Source organism: Xenopus laevis, chromosome 2S (assembly GCF_017654675.1).
Source record: "Xenopus laevis strain J_2021 chromosome 2S, Xenopus_laevis_v10.1, whole genome shotgun sequence".
Lineage (NCBI taxonomy): Eukaryota > Metazoa > Chordata > Amphibia > Anura > Pipidae > Xenopus > Xenopus laevis.
The window spans coordinates 34510548-34527442 of record NC_054374.1 but is presented as its reverse complement, the minus strand read 5'-3'; the positions used below and the strand labels follow the sequence as shown (position 1 = coordinate 34527442).

Sequence of the window (16895 nt, the reverse complement as noted above, 5' to 3'; positions counted from 1 at the left end):
ATAGCCCACAGAAAATCAGAGGCACAGCGATCCCCCCTATAGCCCACAGAAAATCAGAGGCACAGCAATCCCCTCCCCCATCGCCCACAGAAAATCAGAGGCACAGTGATCCCCCCTATAGCCCACAGAAGATCAGAGGCACAGTGATCCCCCCATAGCCCACAGAAAATCAGAGGCACAGCGATCCCCCCCCATCGCCCACAGAAAATCAGAGGCACAGCGATCCCCCTATAGCCCACAGAAAATCAGAGGCACAGTGATCCCCCCTATAGCCCACAGAAAATCAGAGGCACAGCAATCCCCTCCCCCATCGCCCACAGAAAATCAGAGGCACAGTGATCCCCCATTGCCCACAGAAAATCAGAGGCACAGTGATCCCCCCTATAGCCCACAGAAAATCAGAGGCACAGTGATCCCCCCTATAGCCCACAGAAAATCAGAGGCACAGCGATCCCCCCTATAGCCCACAGAAAATCAGAGGCACAGTGATCCCCCCCCATAGCCCATAGAAAATCAGAGGCACAGCAATCCCCTCCCCCATCGCCCACAGAAAATCAGAGGCACAGCGATCCCCCCTATAGCCCACAGAAAATCAGAGGCACAGCAATCCCCTCCCCCATAGAAAATCAGAGGCACAGTGATCCCCCCTATAGCCCACAGAAGATCAGAGGCACAGTGATCCCCCCTATAGCCCACAGAAAATCAGAGGCACAGTGATCCCCCCTATAGCCCACAGAAAATCAGAGACACAGTGATCCCCCCCATAGCCCACAGAAAATCAGAGGCACAGCGATCCCCCCCCATCGCCCACAGAAAATCAGAGGTACAGCGATCCCCCCTATAGCCCACAGAAAATCAGAGGCACAGTGATCCCCCCTATAGCCCACAGAAAATCAGAGGCACAGTGATCCCCCCTATAGCCCACAGAAAATCAGAGGCACAGTGATCCCCCCCATAGCCCACAGAAAATCAGAGGCACAGTGATCCCCCCCATAGCCCACAGAAAATCAGAGGCACAGCGATCCCCCCCCATCGCCCACAGAAAATCAGAGGCACAGCGATCCCCCCTATAGCCCACAGAAAATCAGAGGCACAGTGATCCCCCCTATAGCCCACAGAAAATCAGAGGCACAGCAATCCCCTCCCCCATCGCCCACAGAAAATCAGAGGCACAGTGATCCCCCATCGCCCACAGAAAATCAGAGGCACAGTGATCCCCCCTATAGCCCACAGAAAATCAGAGGCACAGTGATCCCCCCTATAGCCCACAGAAAATCAGAGGCACAGTGCAGTGACCCCCCCCATCACCCACAAAAAAATCAGAGGTACAGCGATCCCCCCTATAGCCCACAGAAAATCAGAGGCACAGTGATCCCCCCTATAGCCCACAGAAAATCAGAGGCACAGCGATCCCCCCCCCTATAGCCCAGAGAAAATCAGAGGCACAGCGATCCCCCCTATAGCCCACAGAAAATCAGAGGCACAGTGATCCCCCCTATAGCCCACAGAAAATCAGAGGCACAGTGATCCCCCCCATAGCCCACAGAAAATCAGAGGCACAGTGATCCCCCCCATAGCCCACAGAAAATCAGAGGCACAGCGATCCCCCCCCATCGCCCACAGAAAATCAGAGGCACAGCGATCCCCCCTATAGCCCACAGAAAATCAGAGGCACAGTGATCCCCCCTATAGCCCACAGAAAATCAGAGGCACAGCAATCCCCTCCCCATCGCCCACAGAAAATCAGAGGCACAGTGATCCCCCATCGCCCACAGAAAATCAGAGGCACAGTGATCCCCCCTATAGCCCACAGAAAATCAGAGGCACAGTGATCCCCCCTATAGCCCACAGAAAATCAGAGGCACAGTGATCCCCCCTATAGCCCACAGAAAATCAGAGGCACAGTGCAGTGACCCCCCCCCATCACCCACAAAAAAATCAGAGGTACAGCGATCCCCCCCTATAGCCCACAGAAAATCAGAGGCACAGCGATCCCCCCCTATAGCCCACAGAAAATCAGAGGCACAGCGATCCCCCCCTATAGCCCAGAGAAAATCAGAGGCACAGCGATCCCCCCTATAGCCCACAGAAAATCAGAGGCACAGCGATCCCCCTATAGCCCACAGAAAATCAGAGGCACAGCAATCCCCTCCCCCATCGCCCACAGAAAATCAGAGGCACAGTGATCCCCCCTATAGCCCACAGAAAATCAGAGGCACAGTGATCCCCCCCATAGCCCACAGAAAATCAGAGGCACAGTGATCCCCCCCATAGCCCACAGAAAATCAGAGGCACAGCGATCCCCCCCCATCGCCCACAGAAAATCAGAGGCACAGCGATCCCCCCTATAGCCCACAGAAAATCAGAGGCACAGTGATCCCCCCTATAGCCCACAGAAAATCAGAGGCACAGCAATCCCCTCCCCCATCGCCCACAGAAAATCAGAGGCACAGTGATCCCCATTGCCCACAGAAAATCAGAGGCACAGTGATCCCCCCTATAGCCCACAGAAAATCAGAGGCACAGCGATCCCCCCTATAGCCCACAGAAAATCAGAGGCACAGTGATCCCCCCCATAGCCCATAGAAAATCAGAGGCACAGCAATCCCCTCCCCCATCGCCCACAGAAAATCAGAGGCACAGTGATCCCCCCTATAGCCCACAGAAAATCAGAGGCACAGTGATCCCCCCTATAGCCCACAGAAAATCAGAGGCACAGTAATCCCCTCCCCCATCGCCCACAGAAAAATCAGAGGCACAGTGATCCCCCCTATAGCCCACAGAAAATCAGAGGCACAGCGATCCCCCCCCCCTATAGCCCAGAGAAAATCAGAGGCACAGCGATCCCCCCTATAGCCCACAGAAAATCAGAGGCACAGTGATCCCCCCTATAGCCCACAGAAAATCAGAGGCACAGTGATCCCCCCTATAGCCCACAGAAAATCAGAGGCACAGTGATCCCCCCCATAGCCCACAGAAAATCAGAGGCACAGTGATCCCCCCCATAGCCCACAGAAAATCAGAGCACAGTGATCCCCCCCATAGCCCACAGAAAATCAGAGGCACAGCGATCCCCCCCCATCGCCCACAGAAAATCAGAGGCACAGCGATCCCCCCTATAGCCCACAGAAAATCAGAGGCACAGTGATCCCCCCTATAGCCCACAGAAAATCAGAGGCACAGTGATCCCCCCTATAGCCCACAGAAAATCAGAGGCACAGTGATCCCCCCTATAGCCCACAGAAAATCAGAGGCACAGCGATTCCCCCTATAGCCCACAGAAAATCAGAGGCACAGCAATCCCCTCCCCCATCGCCCACAGAAAATCAGAGGCACAGTGATCCCCCCTATAGCCCACAGAAAATCAGAGGCACAGTGATCCCCCCTATAGCCCACAGAAAATCAGAGGCACAGTAATCCCCTCCCCCATCGCCCACAGAAAATCAGAGGCACAGTGATCCCCCCTATAGCCCACAGAAAATCAGAGGCACAGCGATCCCCCCCCTATAGCCCAGAGAAAATCAGAGGCACAGCGATCCCCCCTATAGCCCACAGAAAATCAGAGGCACAGTGATCCCCCCCTATAGCCCACAGAAAATCAGAGGCACAGTGATCCCCCCTATAGCCCACAGAAAATCAGAGGCACAGTGATCCCCCCCATAGCCCACAGAAAATCAGAGGCACAGTGATCCCCCCCATAGCCCACAGAAAATCAGAGGCACAGCGATCCCCCCCCATCGCCCACAGAAAATCAGAGGCACAGCGATCCCCCCTATAGCCCACAGAAAATCAGAGGCACAGTGATCCCCCCTATAGCCCACAGAAAATCAGAGGCACAGTGATCCCCCCTATAGCCCACAGAAAATCAGAGGCACAGTGATCCCCCCTATAGCCCACAGAAAATCAGAGGCACAGTGATCCCCCCTATAGCCCACAGAAAATCAGAGGCACAGTGATCCCCCCTATAGCCCACAGAAAATCAGAGGCACAGTGATCCCCCCTATAGCCCACAGAAAATCAGAGGCACAGTGATCCCCCCCATAGCCCACAAAAAATCAGAGGCACAGTGATCCCCCCCATAGCCCACAGAAAATCAGAGGCACAGCGATCCCCCCCCATCGCCCACAGAAAATCAGAGGCACAGCGATCCCCCTATAGCCCACAGAAAATCAGAGGCACAGTGATCCCCCCTATAGCCCACAGAAAATCAGAGGCACAGTGCAGTGACCCCCCCCCATCACCCACAAAAAAATCAGAGGCACAGCGATCCCCCTATAGCCCACAGAAAATCAGAGGCACAGTGATCCCCCCCTATAGCCCACAGAAAATCAGAGGCACAGTGATCCCCCCTATAGCCCACAGAAAATCAGAGGCACAGTGATCCCCCCTATAGCCTACAGAAAATCAGAGGCACAGTGATCCCCCCCATAGCCCACAGAAAATCAGAGGCACAGTGATCCCCCCCATAGCCCACAGAAAATCAGAGGCACAGCGATCCCCCCCCATCGCCCACAGAAAATCAGAGGCACAGCGATCCCCCCTATAGCCCACAGAAAATCCGAGGCACAGTGATCCCCCCTATAGCCCACAGAAAATCAGAGGCACAGTGATCCCCCCTATAGCCCACAGAAAATCAGAGGCACAGTGATCCCCCCTATAGCCCACAGAAAATCAGAGGCACAGTGATCCCCCCTATAGCCCACAGAAAATCAGAGGCACAGTGATCCCCCCTATAGCCCACAGAAAATCAGAGGCACAGTGATCCCCCCTATAGCCCACAGAAAATCAGAGGCACAGTGATCCCCCCTATAGCCCACAGAAAATCAGAGGCACAGTGCAGTGACCCCCCCCATCACCCACAAAAAAATCAGAGGTACAGCGATCACCCCTATAGCCCACAGAAATCGAGGCACAGTAACCCAGTTAACTGCCCTAAAACCTAGGGTAGAGGTTGCAGCCTGTAACAACTTCCATCAGAAGTTGGCAGTTCCAGAGATTAAGCTGCACGTCCTTTGAAATGTTCGCTGCCTGCCCGTACAATGCATTAGCGCTTCTGCTTATTTGAATCTACCGCCCAATAATGGATAATGCGCAATGGAGCGGTCACATGGTATGATCACATGACCGTGACGTCAGGTCCTTTCCGAGGATGGGAACTAGCCGCTACCATTTCCTGCATCCAATAAAGTTAATTGGAAAAAAAAAGCCATCGCGTTAAAGGTGCAGTGACGTCTATGTGACGTTTCATCGTTACTTCCGGCGTCAGTGTGTTACGCACCGGTTTCCTACGCACGCGGCTGTACAGACTGCGTTTTCTCTCTGGCTGCCGCTTTACCGACTTGAAGCACTAGCTGACATCAGAATAGTAACGCTTCCTACGCGACAGAATTATCCAACTCGTACGGGCGGAGCTCGCTCTCACACTGCGCTATGCCAAAGAATAAAGGTAGGGGAGAGGCTGTACCGGCGCCAATAGGCCTGGCTGATACGACAGGGCTTGGCAGTGGATTAAAGCATCCAGTGCGCTGCTGTCTATTACTATTGATAAGCGCTAGTGCTAAGTAGGCCTGGGCGGCGCAATCCATTAACACACGTTTGAAGACTGAATTTGAATTCATTTCAGCAGAGCCCAATCTGTTTCTAATGACTGGCCCTGTGGCCTTTCGCTCCCTTGAACTGTGTGTTTAGAACAACCTAAATGAGCTTGGAACTCAAGGGATATCTAAACCTTGGCAAGGAATTCTGCTAGAAACCTTCCAGCTTATATTGTGGGATTCTGTGTTTGCCCAATTGGACCACAGCCCTTTAAGGGTATGGTCACACTGAGATTCTGCGAAATTTAGTCGCCAAGCAACTAATCGGCTCATTTTTGTGGCGACTGATCTTCCCGAACTCCTTCCGCCTGCTACATTGAAAAATTGCCTGCCGCTGGCACTCGCGGTGCTTCGCCTCACGAGGAAACTTCGAAAAACGAAGTATCGTGAGTGCCATGCCTTGCGCGTTTTTTTATTGTAGCCATCGGAAGACGGGGAAGCAGTTTAGGGAGATTAGTCGCCCCAAAAATGAGGCGATAAGTCTCCCTGACTCTCCCTGAATGGGCGGCTAAATCTCCACGAATCTCAGTGTGACCTTACCCTAACGGCTCCTAGTATCTCAGTCTTGTTTTTTGCTGATTCACTCCACAGGCTGCCATTTTTTTTTTGTCTGTCCGACTCGCCATATACTGCGTACATATAGTGTATAAGGATATTATAAGTTACGAGGAGTTTCATGACCATATAAAAACACGAGGCCGTAGGCCGAGTGTTTTTAAACAGGTCATGGAACTCCGAGGTAACTTCTAATATCCTCATTTTGCAACTGGGGTACTTTATTTATTATAATACACACGTTTCAGTGAGTCATGTGATAGAAATGACATCAGAATGCACCGTTTATAACTGATGACATCAGAACTCAGTGTTTATAAGGATATCATTTACAAGATATTCATGGCTTTTGTGTATTAGAAGATAATACAATATAATAAGTCACATGTCAGTGTTGAATTCGTGGTTCAGATTAAAGGGGTTATTCACCTTTAACAATAATAATGAAGACCAATTAAAAAGTTGTCTTGAATTGGCCATTCTATAACATACTTAAAGTTAACTTAAAGATGAACTACCCCTTTAATACATTCTGCTGCAAAATTGACCCTGTTGCATCGCCTGCTACTGTTTCGACTTTGAATCTGCAGTGGCTCGGGTGCTCAAAAGATGGCTTTTTAAAACGCACCTGTCCCAAAAAAAAAATGTTTCTCCAATGGAGGTGTGGGTTTGAGTCTGCACTGCTTTTGGGAGGGGAAACAATAGTGGGTTTGTTTTTTAAAACAATAAAAGCTCAGTGCTTGCACTAGAGTGTTCGCATGAGGAGGGAGCTTCCATTGTGTGGCTATTATTCTCAATGCCACAGATTTTTATATGATTAATGTAGAATGTACGTGCATTTGACCTCACACATATGCACATGATGAGCCTGCTGAGCAAACCACTGCATGAGCTTCCTTAAGGGGGTTCGGTCATTATTTTTATTGTGTTTTTATTTCTAAATTACACTGTTTACTCTGTAAATAATTCACTCTACCTTGTAAAATTTCATTCTTAACCCAACAAGTGTAATTTTTTAGTTGTAATATTGGTGTGTAGGCAGCCATCTCTGGTCATGTGCTTTCAGAAAGAGCCAGCACTTCAGGATATTCAGGATGCAACTGCTTTCAGGCAGAGAATTGGATTTCAGTGCAGAAGCCTGCTTGAGTAGCACTATTAACTGAAAAATACATGGTTTCCCATGATAGTATCCCTTCAAAGAAGGTGCAATATTTTGGTTTCTTTGCTTTGAGGCAAAAACTGTATAGCCAAAGAGTTAAAGGAGTGGTTTAGCTTTCCATTAACTTTGTGTATGTTTTAGAATGGCCAATTCTAAGCAACTTTTCAATTTGTCTTAATTTTTTCTTATTTATAGTTTTTGAATTATTTGCCTTTTTCTTCTGACTCTTCCCAGCTTTCAAATGGGGGTCACTGACCCATCTAAAAATAAATGCTCTCTAATGCTATAAATGTATTGCTATTGCTATTTTTTATTACTCCATTTTCTATTCAGGCATCTCCTATTCATTTTCCAGTCTCTTATTCAAATCAGTGTGTGGTTGCTAGGGTAATTGGCACCTTAGCAACCAGACTGCTGAAATTGCAATCTGGAGTGCAGCTGAATAAAAAAACTAAACTCAAAACTACAAAGAGTAAAAAATGAACCAATTGCAAAGTGTCTCAGAATATCACTCTGTACATCATACTAAAATGTAACTTAAAGGTGAACCCCTTTTAGTGCAAGATGGCAATCCACTTGGATCAGAAAAACAGCAAATTATAGCACTTATTTATAGTCCGTTTTCTTAATTATGTGGCTCCTCTGCACTTTTTATTTTATGCCGCACTAAAATCAAATGAATAGCATTAGCCACTTCCTTGTACAGGTATGGGATCCGTTATCCGGAAACACGTTATCCAGAACACTCCAAATTACGTAATGCCTGCCTACCATAGATCTAGTATAGGTAAATCTAAAACAACTGGACTGGCTGAGTACTCATTGAAGACTTTTCACTACTCATCTGAGCAGCTTCTTCTTCAGTGGGTTGAACTGAAGAAGCTGCTCGGACGAGTAGTGAAACGTCTTCAATGAGTACTCAGCCAGTCCAGTTGTTGTAGATTTACCTATATTAGTTATACCATGACCTGGATGAATGAAAATAGTCCTATGTCTACCATAGACTCCATTATAATGAAATAATCCACATTTTTAAAAATTTCCCTTTTCTCTGTAATAATAAACAATAGCTTGTACTTGATCCCAACTGAGAGATAATTAATCCTTATTGGAAGCAAAACCAGTCTATTGGGTTTAATTAAAGTTTACATGATTTTCAAGTAGACTTAAGATCTGAAGATCCAAATTATGGAAAGATCCGTTACCTGGAAAACATCAGGGCCCAAGCATTCTGGATAACGGGTCATCTGCTCTGAGCCATATATTTTTCACGTTTTTGGAAATTGAGATGAATGTGCCATATTTTATATATTGAACTTATTGCTCCCGCCTAAAGTTTCAGCTTGTCAATAGCAGCAATGATCCAGGACTTCAAACTTGTCACAGGGGGTCACCATCTTGGAAAGTGTCTGCGACACTCACATGCGCAGTGGGCTCTGAGCAGCTGTTGAGAAGCTAAGCTTAGGGGTTGTCACAAATTATCCAGCTGAAAATGAAGTTTGACTATAATATAAGCTGATGCTACAGGGCTGATTATTAAATTCTGATGCTAATTGCACTGGTTCCTTTGCTGCCATGTGGTAATTATTTATATTAATTACTAACCAGCCTTATACTGTGACATTTCTATTCTATGTGTACTGTATATTGTGAGTGGGTCTCTAGTCTCAGTAAGTGACAGCAGCACAGAGCATGTGCAGTGAATCAGCAGAAAAGAAGACGGGGGGAGCTACTGGGGCATCTTTGGAGACATGGATCTTTACTGCCTTGGGCTGGTACAGAAGCACAAAACATCATGTACAATATTTCTACCTACTTATTTAGTTCTCATTTAAACCTCCAGGGAACATTTCCCCATTTTAGACTGCTTAATTACTTTATATTTGACATTGGAAATATCTGCAATGCCTTCAGTCCTCTTTGCATATTCTAACTTGCTATGTTGGTTAAGGAGAGTTTAGTGTATACACACAGCGGATCCTCCACTTTGCTCCATCCGTATTTTGAATGCAGGCAGAAGAAAGTGGATCTGTTGTAATGTATCCCTTCCTGTAGCTGTATTGATTGCCCTTTGTCTGCTGGGGGCACATTATCCTTCTGCTGACTGTACTTTTCATTTGTACTTCAGCCAGTTGAAGGAACATGCTACCTGTCCTGTGTGCCCCACTTTCACAGATGTCCTAACACTTTCCTTTTGTTATTCATAGAAGCTATACATTTAAAATGGTACAATTCTTACAATTGTGTAGTGATTCTCATTAGCATTTCTGTGGCAAACCTTGTGGCAGGCTGAGGACCATAAGATGTATGGCTGCATGGAGCTTGAGCCTCCAGTTTGACAGCAGTAGCCTCTTGTCGGGTTTAGTTTGGCACCATAAAACTATAGCACAGACATGGAACACTAAGTGCAGTGGGATTTCTGTAGCACTTGCACTTTTACATACTGATTGAATGGGTTTCTATTTATTTATTTCAAGGTAAGGGAGGCAAAAACAGAAGGCGAGGTAAGAATGAGAATGAATCGGAAAAGCGAGAGCTTGTCTTCAAAGAAGATGGACAAGGTGAGTGGAATTTTATGTGCAGTCTCCTCCCCCCCCGTGCCCCCTTAATAGAAACACCCTTTGCTAGGGATGCAGCAAATCCACTTTTTTGGATTCGGCCGAATACTGAACCGAATCGAAATTTGCATAGGCAAATTAGGGGTGGGAAAGGGAAACCATTTTTACTTCCTTGTTTTGTGACAGTCACAGAATTTCCCTCCCCACCCCTAATTTGCATATGCAAATTCGGATTTGGTTCGGCCAGACAGAAGGATTCGGCCAAATCCTAATTCTGCTTAAAGGCCGAAACCTGAACCGAATCCTGGATTTGGTGCATCCCTACCCTTTACATTTTTAAATAGCAGTTTTTGTCTAGGGCTGAAATCAGCCCCTGACCGCTAGCCGAATCTTCTGTTCACATCCGGAATCCATGTGTCTGCTCTGGCGCAAACGCACGTGGCGGATTTTGGCAAAGAAATGCAAGAATAAAATTTATTTTCCTTCTTTCAGAATATGCCCAAGTAATCAAGATGTTGGGAAATGGCAGACTAGAAGCCATGTGTTTTGATGGAGTGAAAAGGTTATGTCACATAAGAGGAAAACTACGAAAAAAGGTAAGTGGTCTTTTTATTTTTAAAGAACTAAAGCTTAACTAAAGAAGTAGGGCAGAAATATTGCCCATTATGTATTGGGTTTCTATACCAGCCGAAGGCAACCACAGCCCTTCAGCAGTAAAGATCTGTGTCTCCAAAGATGCCCCAGTAGCTCCCCATCTTCTTTTCTGTTGATTCACTGCACATGCTCTGTGCTGCCGTCACTTACTGAGCTTAGGGACTCACTCAAAATATACAGCACACATAGAATAGAAATGTCACAATATAAGGCTGATTAGTTAATCAGATTATTGGTACCTGGCAGCTCCAAAACAAGCACAATTAACATCAAAATGTAATAATCAGCCCAGTAGCATCAGCTTATGACAGGCATATCCCATTTATTACTTAATGATTTGCCCTAAGCTTAACTTCTCATCAACTGTTCAGAGCCCACTGAGCATGTGCGTGTGACAGACAATCCAAGATGAGAAGCTCCTGTGACAATTTCAAAGGCCTGGATCATTGCTATATAGAGATGCTGAACCTTTAAGCTGGTTCAGTATAAAACATATGGCATTTCTAGCCATATTCATTTTTAGGATGTAGTCCTAAAAAAATTTTTTTATTTGTTTCAAAAACATGTTTGGGAAAGATGAATTAAATTTGAATGACTACATAGGGAAGTGTTAATGTAGGATTTTGTTGCAGTTTGATTCTCAACAAAACCACATCGCTTGGCAATAGACCACTATTTTCTTTGTTCCTAGTATTGTCTTGGTAATGCAATGAATAGCTGTTACAGAATGATGCGGCATTGGATCACAAAGAAAAGTGTAGAGTGCTCTGTAGTTTCCTCAATTTGAATTTTTTTTAGGGAGCTTTTGTGAATAGCCTCCATGAAGACCTTCTGTGCTATTCACATGCACTTCTTCCCTTTGGTTGGAAGCGTTGTTAAAGGAGACCCGTCACCCAAAAAAATATTCAAAATCCTATTTTATCATATAAGTCTAGCAAAATTAACTTTAATTACACTATATAAATTATTTGAATCATTATTTTCCTTCAGTCTGGGAATTCATAATTATAGCAAACAGGCAGGAGCCATTTTGTGGACACTGTTATTAAAGGCAAGTATTTTATCATCTCAGAATCTTGTTTGTGCACCAGAATGGGGGACCTGATGTCCATTCCCATGCCCTGGCTACACAATTAAATGGTGAAGAGAACTGGGGAATGTGGGGAGAGCAGTGACATCTAGGAAGTGCTGAATGGCAAGTGAAAGTAATTGTCTGCCCCGCCTCTAAGGCATAAAGGAGGGGCAGATACTATTTGATTGACAGTTGAGATTTTTAAATTCGCTTATAACGGCTATGAATGCTTTAATAAAAAATAGAAATTGGATTTCATGTTTAATTTGAAAATGGCTTTTATTATACAGATTTTTGTGTCTGGATGACAGGTCCACTTTAATCAACATCTTATATATGCTTTATAGATAAGAGTTTATAAATAATACCAGTAACCAGCAGTATTTGCATTTCCATGACAACCATATTCTAGTCATAAAATGTTAAAAACCATGAACTGAATGCTGAATAACTTTCAGTGGCATCAATGACTCAAATAGTTGCAGATTACTAATATACGCTTTGTCTTTCCACTTGTTAAGGTTTGGATAAACACATCAGACATCATATTGGTTGGCTTACGAGACTATCAAGTAAGTGTTTTCACTTTTAATTTTTTTTCCCCAAAGGTGCACACAGTTTAGTTTGAATGCAAAAAAAAAACCTTGGACAAATATCTGGTCCACATTAAGAAACTTAAAATGGTAGTCCTATATTCATGCCAAAGCCATTAGTGCCCAAAGCTGGTACTTCTATATTTGTAATGTTTAATGAAAGTAGTTAAAAGGAATTGTTCAGTAAAGAGAGAAACTGGGTAAATAGGCTGTGGAAAATAAAAAATATTTTCAATATGATTAGTTAGCCAAAAATGTAATGTATAAAGTAGGGATGCACCGAATCCAGGGTTCGCCCTTTTTGAGCAGGATTCGACCGAATCCTTGTGCCTGGCCGAACCGAATCCGAATCTTAATTTGCATATGTAAAATAGAAGCAGGTAGGGAAATCGCTCACGTTTCCACTTTTTACTTTTCTGCCCCTAATTTGCATATGCAAATTAAGATATGTTTCAGTATTCGGCTGAATCTTTCACCAAGGATTTGGGGATTCGGCCGAATCCAAAATAGTGGATTCAGTGCATCCCTTGTTTAAAGGCTGGGGAGACTGGATGCCTAACATAATACGCAGAACACTACCTTCTTTTCAGCTCTCTTCGTTTACACTAATTGGTTACCAGGCAGTAACCATAATATTTGGTCCTAATGTATTAAAGTCAATGGACATCTGAATAATTTTGACGCGCAACAATTTTTTTTTTTTATTATTTATGAAGCGGCCAATTTTTCGTCAGCAAATTGTCACTTTCGGTGAAACTTTGAAATTCACAGCAAATTTGTGTCTGGGGAATATATTCGCCCATCACTACTGAGGATCAATTGCAAACTCACTGAACGGTTATGTCCCATGTTGCCCCCCTTAAAGTCACTGATTCATTATCAGTTATCAGTGAAAACCAAGAGAGCTGAAAAGCAGGAAGTAGTGTTCTGTTATGTTAGACATCCAGTCACTCCAGCCTTTATACATTACATTTTTGCCTAACTAACTCTATTAGAAATATTTTTTATTTTGCACAGTGAATTTACAGTATTTATCCAGTTTTTATTTTTTACACTTAATTGTTACAGTAATGTATACTGTGGCTGACAGATGGATATGGATAATCGCAAGCCCTTTGAATTCTCTAAAATGCTAACCTACGTTGTTTGTTGGTAGGTTTAGATAACTTACCCTATGACATGGCTGTCTAGGTCTTTTGTATAGGGTTATTGTTTTTTGATTATTTGAAACAGATATACTTCTTGTCAGCATAGTCACTTATGAGAATGTATAAAACTATTAGATTACACTAGTATTTATCCAGTTTTTATTTTTTACACTTAATTGTTACAGTAATGTATACTGTGGCTGACAGATGGATATGGATAATCGCAAGCCCTTTGAATTCTCTAAAATGCTAACCTACGTTGTTTGTTGGTAGGTTTAGATAACTTACCCTATGACATGGCTGTCTAGGTCTTTTGTATAGGGTTATTGTTTTTTGATTATTTGAAACAGATATACTTCTTGTCAGCATAGTCACTTATGAGAATGTATAAAACTATTAGATTACACTAAAATGTTTAATGGTATGTGTATTTATTCCATACCATTGTATAATAACTTTGCAGACCTAGTTTATATAATAGTTATTAGAGAGCTATTGTGTAGGGTTTAAAATGTGTCCTTTATTCATCTTGGATACTTAAAATCTGTTGTAGTTTCCACTTCATTGTCTGTGAATGCAATCTCAAAAAACAATTGACTTTTTCTCCATACTAGGACAACAAAGCAGACGTTATTCTAAAATACAATGCAGATGAAGCCAGAAGTCTGAAAGCCTATGGGGAGCTTCCAGAGCACGGTAAATGGAATGTTTTTTTTAATTGAGTGCATTCAAGTTGAAGGATTGCTACTTTTTAACTTTTTTTTTTTTTCTGCTCGTTATAGCTAAAATTAATGAAACGGACACCTTTGGCCCTGGTGATGATGATGAAATTCAGTTTGATGACATTGGAGATGACGATGAAGATATTGATGATGTAAGTATTCAGAGTTTTAACAAGTCACAGTGTAAAAAAAGATGATACCCTGCCAATTGAACTGCTAATTTACAGCATAGATAAAGAGAGCTTAATTTTATGTCTTAAAGAAGGAAAGCTACCAAAGCATTTTATTGCTAGTATATTAGCTATGCAAGCTATAACACTATATTTATTCTGCAGAATGCTTTATCATAGCTAAGTAAAAAACTCTGTTTTGTTCAGGATAGCAGCTGCCATATTAGCTTGGTGTGACTTCACTTTCTGTCTGAGTCTTTCCCTGCTCACTTATAGCTCTGAGCTCATATTACTAGAAAAGAGGTTTTTGTACCTTTCGGTCACGGTGAATGCCCGTGTCACGGCCTCTGTCCCAGGTAGAGGCTGGTGCAAATGCGAAATCTTTAGAGTTGTGAACAAACAGGCTCCAAACTGCAGATGCTGTGCTGCAAGTTTTATTTTAACACTAATATTACAGCAGGGAGGGGAGAAAGGGGAAGCAGAGCAAACTGAGCATACTCACGCCCAAGGCAAGGAGGTTTAAGCTGAAAACACGAAGTCTGATACAAAAGCCCATGTGTAAACAATAGAAGGAAAGAAATGTGCTATTTCTTTTGACAGAGGACTCAGAGCAACATTACTTTGGTGTATTTATATAGGCCTTTCTGATAAAAGTTATTTAAATTTAGCCTTTTTTTTTCTCCTTTAAACATGGGGTTCATGTGAAAGAGCTGCATTTTGGGTGTAGCTGGTAAAGTGCTCTGTACAGTATCAGACTTCAAACAGGAAATTTTCTCTACTCTGATACTAAAAGTAAAATTGTGTCTTGGGTTAATGGCTTAAAATTTGTCCTGCTATTGATGCCTCGAGTAGGCTAGAGTACAAATGTTGGACTACTCCAGGCTCCAGCATTCTTTCATGCAACAAAATGCACTGATATGTAAAATATTGAGCAAGTAGAAGTATATCAGGGTGGTGTCTGTCACAGTGAACACTTTTTTAATGTGTTTGTATTTTCTTGTTCCCTGCAGATCTAACGTAAGACCATTATTCCATTCCAAGTTCCAAGGATTGTTCCGCTATGTTTTGTTTGGGATTTTGAGTGCAGTCCTTCTAAAGAGATTCTCCACTGAATAAAATTTATTTTCACAGTTTTAACGTATTTATATTCATTGAGCAGAGGTCAAAAATGCTTGATCTGGAAAATCTGAGCGGTAAAATTAATTTCCTTACTTGAGCTACACTATTGTGCTCTGCCCAGTATAAAACGATGGGGACGTGCTGCCTTTGAGTTCATTTCTCTACCTGAGGAATCCACTACTTCACCGTTGTTTTTAAGTCTCTCGATCATGATTTAATTTGATTGGACACTTGTTAGATTAAGGAGATGCAGGATCTTCCAACTGCACAGGCATTGTTCATGATATTCTGCTGTGTCTGAAACTGTTGCATTCATGATCTCCATTTTATACGAGTTCTTATGCTCGAGATATTGCATCCCCCATCTTCATTATGGTTTTACTTCTGATAATTCAGTTTTCATATTGTTCTGGGAAGGAACTATTCAATTGTGAAATATATACATGAGGTTTAAGAACTGAATAAATCTTTACTCAATACCTTTAACTGCCTTTTTATTTCCTCCTTTGTATACCCCTTGGCAAATTGAATTTGTCAGTAGGTTTGTGTTAGCTGAAATGTCACATGTTCTTTAGAGCACATTCAGAGCATTCCATGGTGTAAGCCAGGCCAGATTCATACAAACTTCAATATAACCTAAATAAGCAGGAATGTCTACATGAAAGGACTTCAGATATAATAGTAATTTTATTCAGCCCGTATAAATTATATGTATTTGCTGTAGATCATTTTTCTTTTGCTATAAAGTGTGTAAAAGACACATGAATATGCTGCAGCAATGCTAATATGGTAACCGGTTACAGCCACCTTTTAATCTTACGAATACAGTTAACACCGTATTTGGGGGGACAGGTTTAACCTCCCTTGATCAAGTTTATCATTATCAGTTTATCAAATCCATAATGCCATCAACCCAGGAGCTCATGATTTGGTAATACAGGTGATGGGATCAGTTATACGGAAACCCACTATCCAGAAAGCTCCGATTTACGGGATGGTGTCACATAGGCTCAATTATATAGTGGATAATGTACCCCCTACAGTAATTTATAAAGATATTATGTCATGAGAAGTCACTCCGAGGTGACTTCTAATATCTTTATAGATTTCAGTAGGGGGTACATTATGCATTATAATCTTCATTTTGTGTGAAATGTTGGGAGGGGGGTCACAGTCCGATTCTGGTCGCTGATCAAATCAGGTGCGCCGGCGTCCAATTCGGGCTCGTCAGCTTTCAATTTGAACGCGGCGGCGTCAAATTCGGCGGCCAGGGACCATTATAAACGACGCGTTCTGACATCAGAACGCACTGTTTATAAGGATATAATTTACAGTCTGGTCCCATAGGGAAATGACCAGACTCTAGATTATAATCAAATCCACATTTTTAAAAATGATTTCCTTTTTCTCTGTAATAATAATAAAACAGTATCGTGTACTCGATTCAAAAAATCCTTATTGGAAGCAGAACAGCCTAATGGTTTTAATTAATGCAGGGGTGTCCAAACTTTTGGCTCGCCGGGCCACATTGGAAAAAGATACAATTGTCTG

General features: G+C 43.4%; 1 protein-coding gene across 1 annotated transcript; it reads left to right on the top strand.

Moving 5' to 3' along the window:
- Nucleotides 1-5266: 5266 nt before the first annotated feature.
- On the top strand, nt 5267-15823 carry eif1ax.S (eukaryotic translation initiation factor 1A X-linked S homeolog; the record flags this gene model as incomplete). The annotated part of the gene is given in 7 exon segments (NM_001092602.1): nt 5267-5446; nt 9786-9869; nt 10359-10462; nt 12114-12164; nt 13948-14029; nt 14116-14207; nt 15236-15823. Coding segments are annotated over 7 exon segments (435 nt in total). The 3' UTR covers nt 15242-15823.
- Between the last annotated feature and the right edge of the window lie 1072 nt (nt 15824-16895).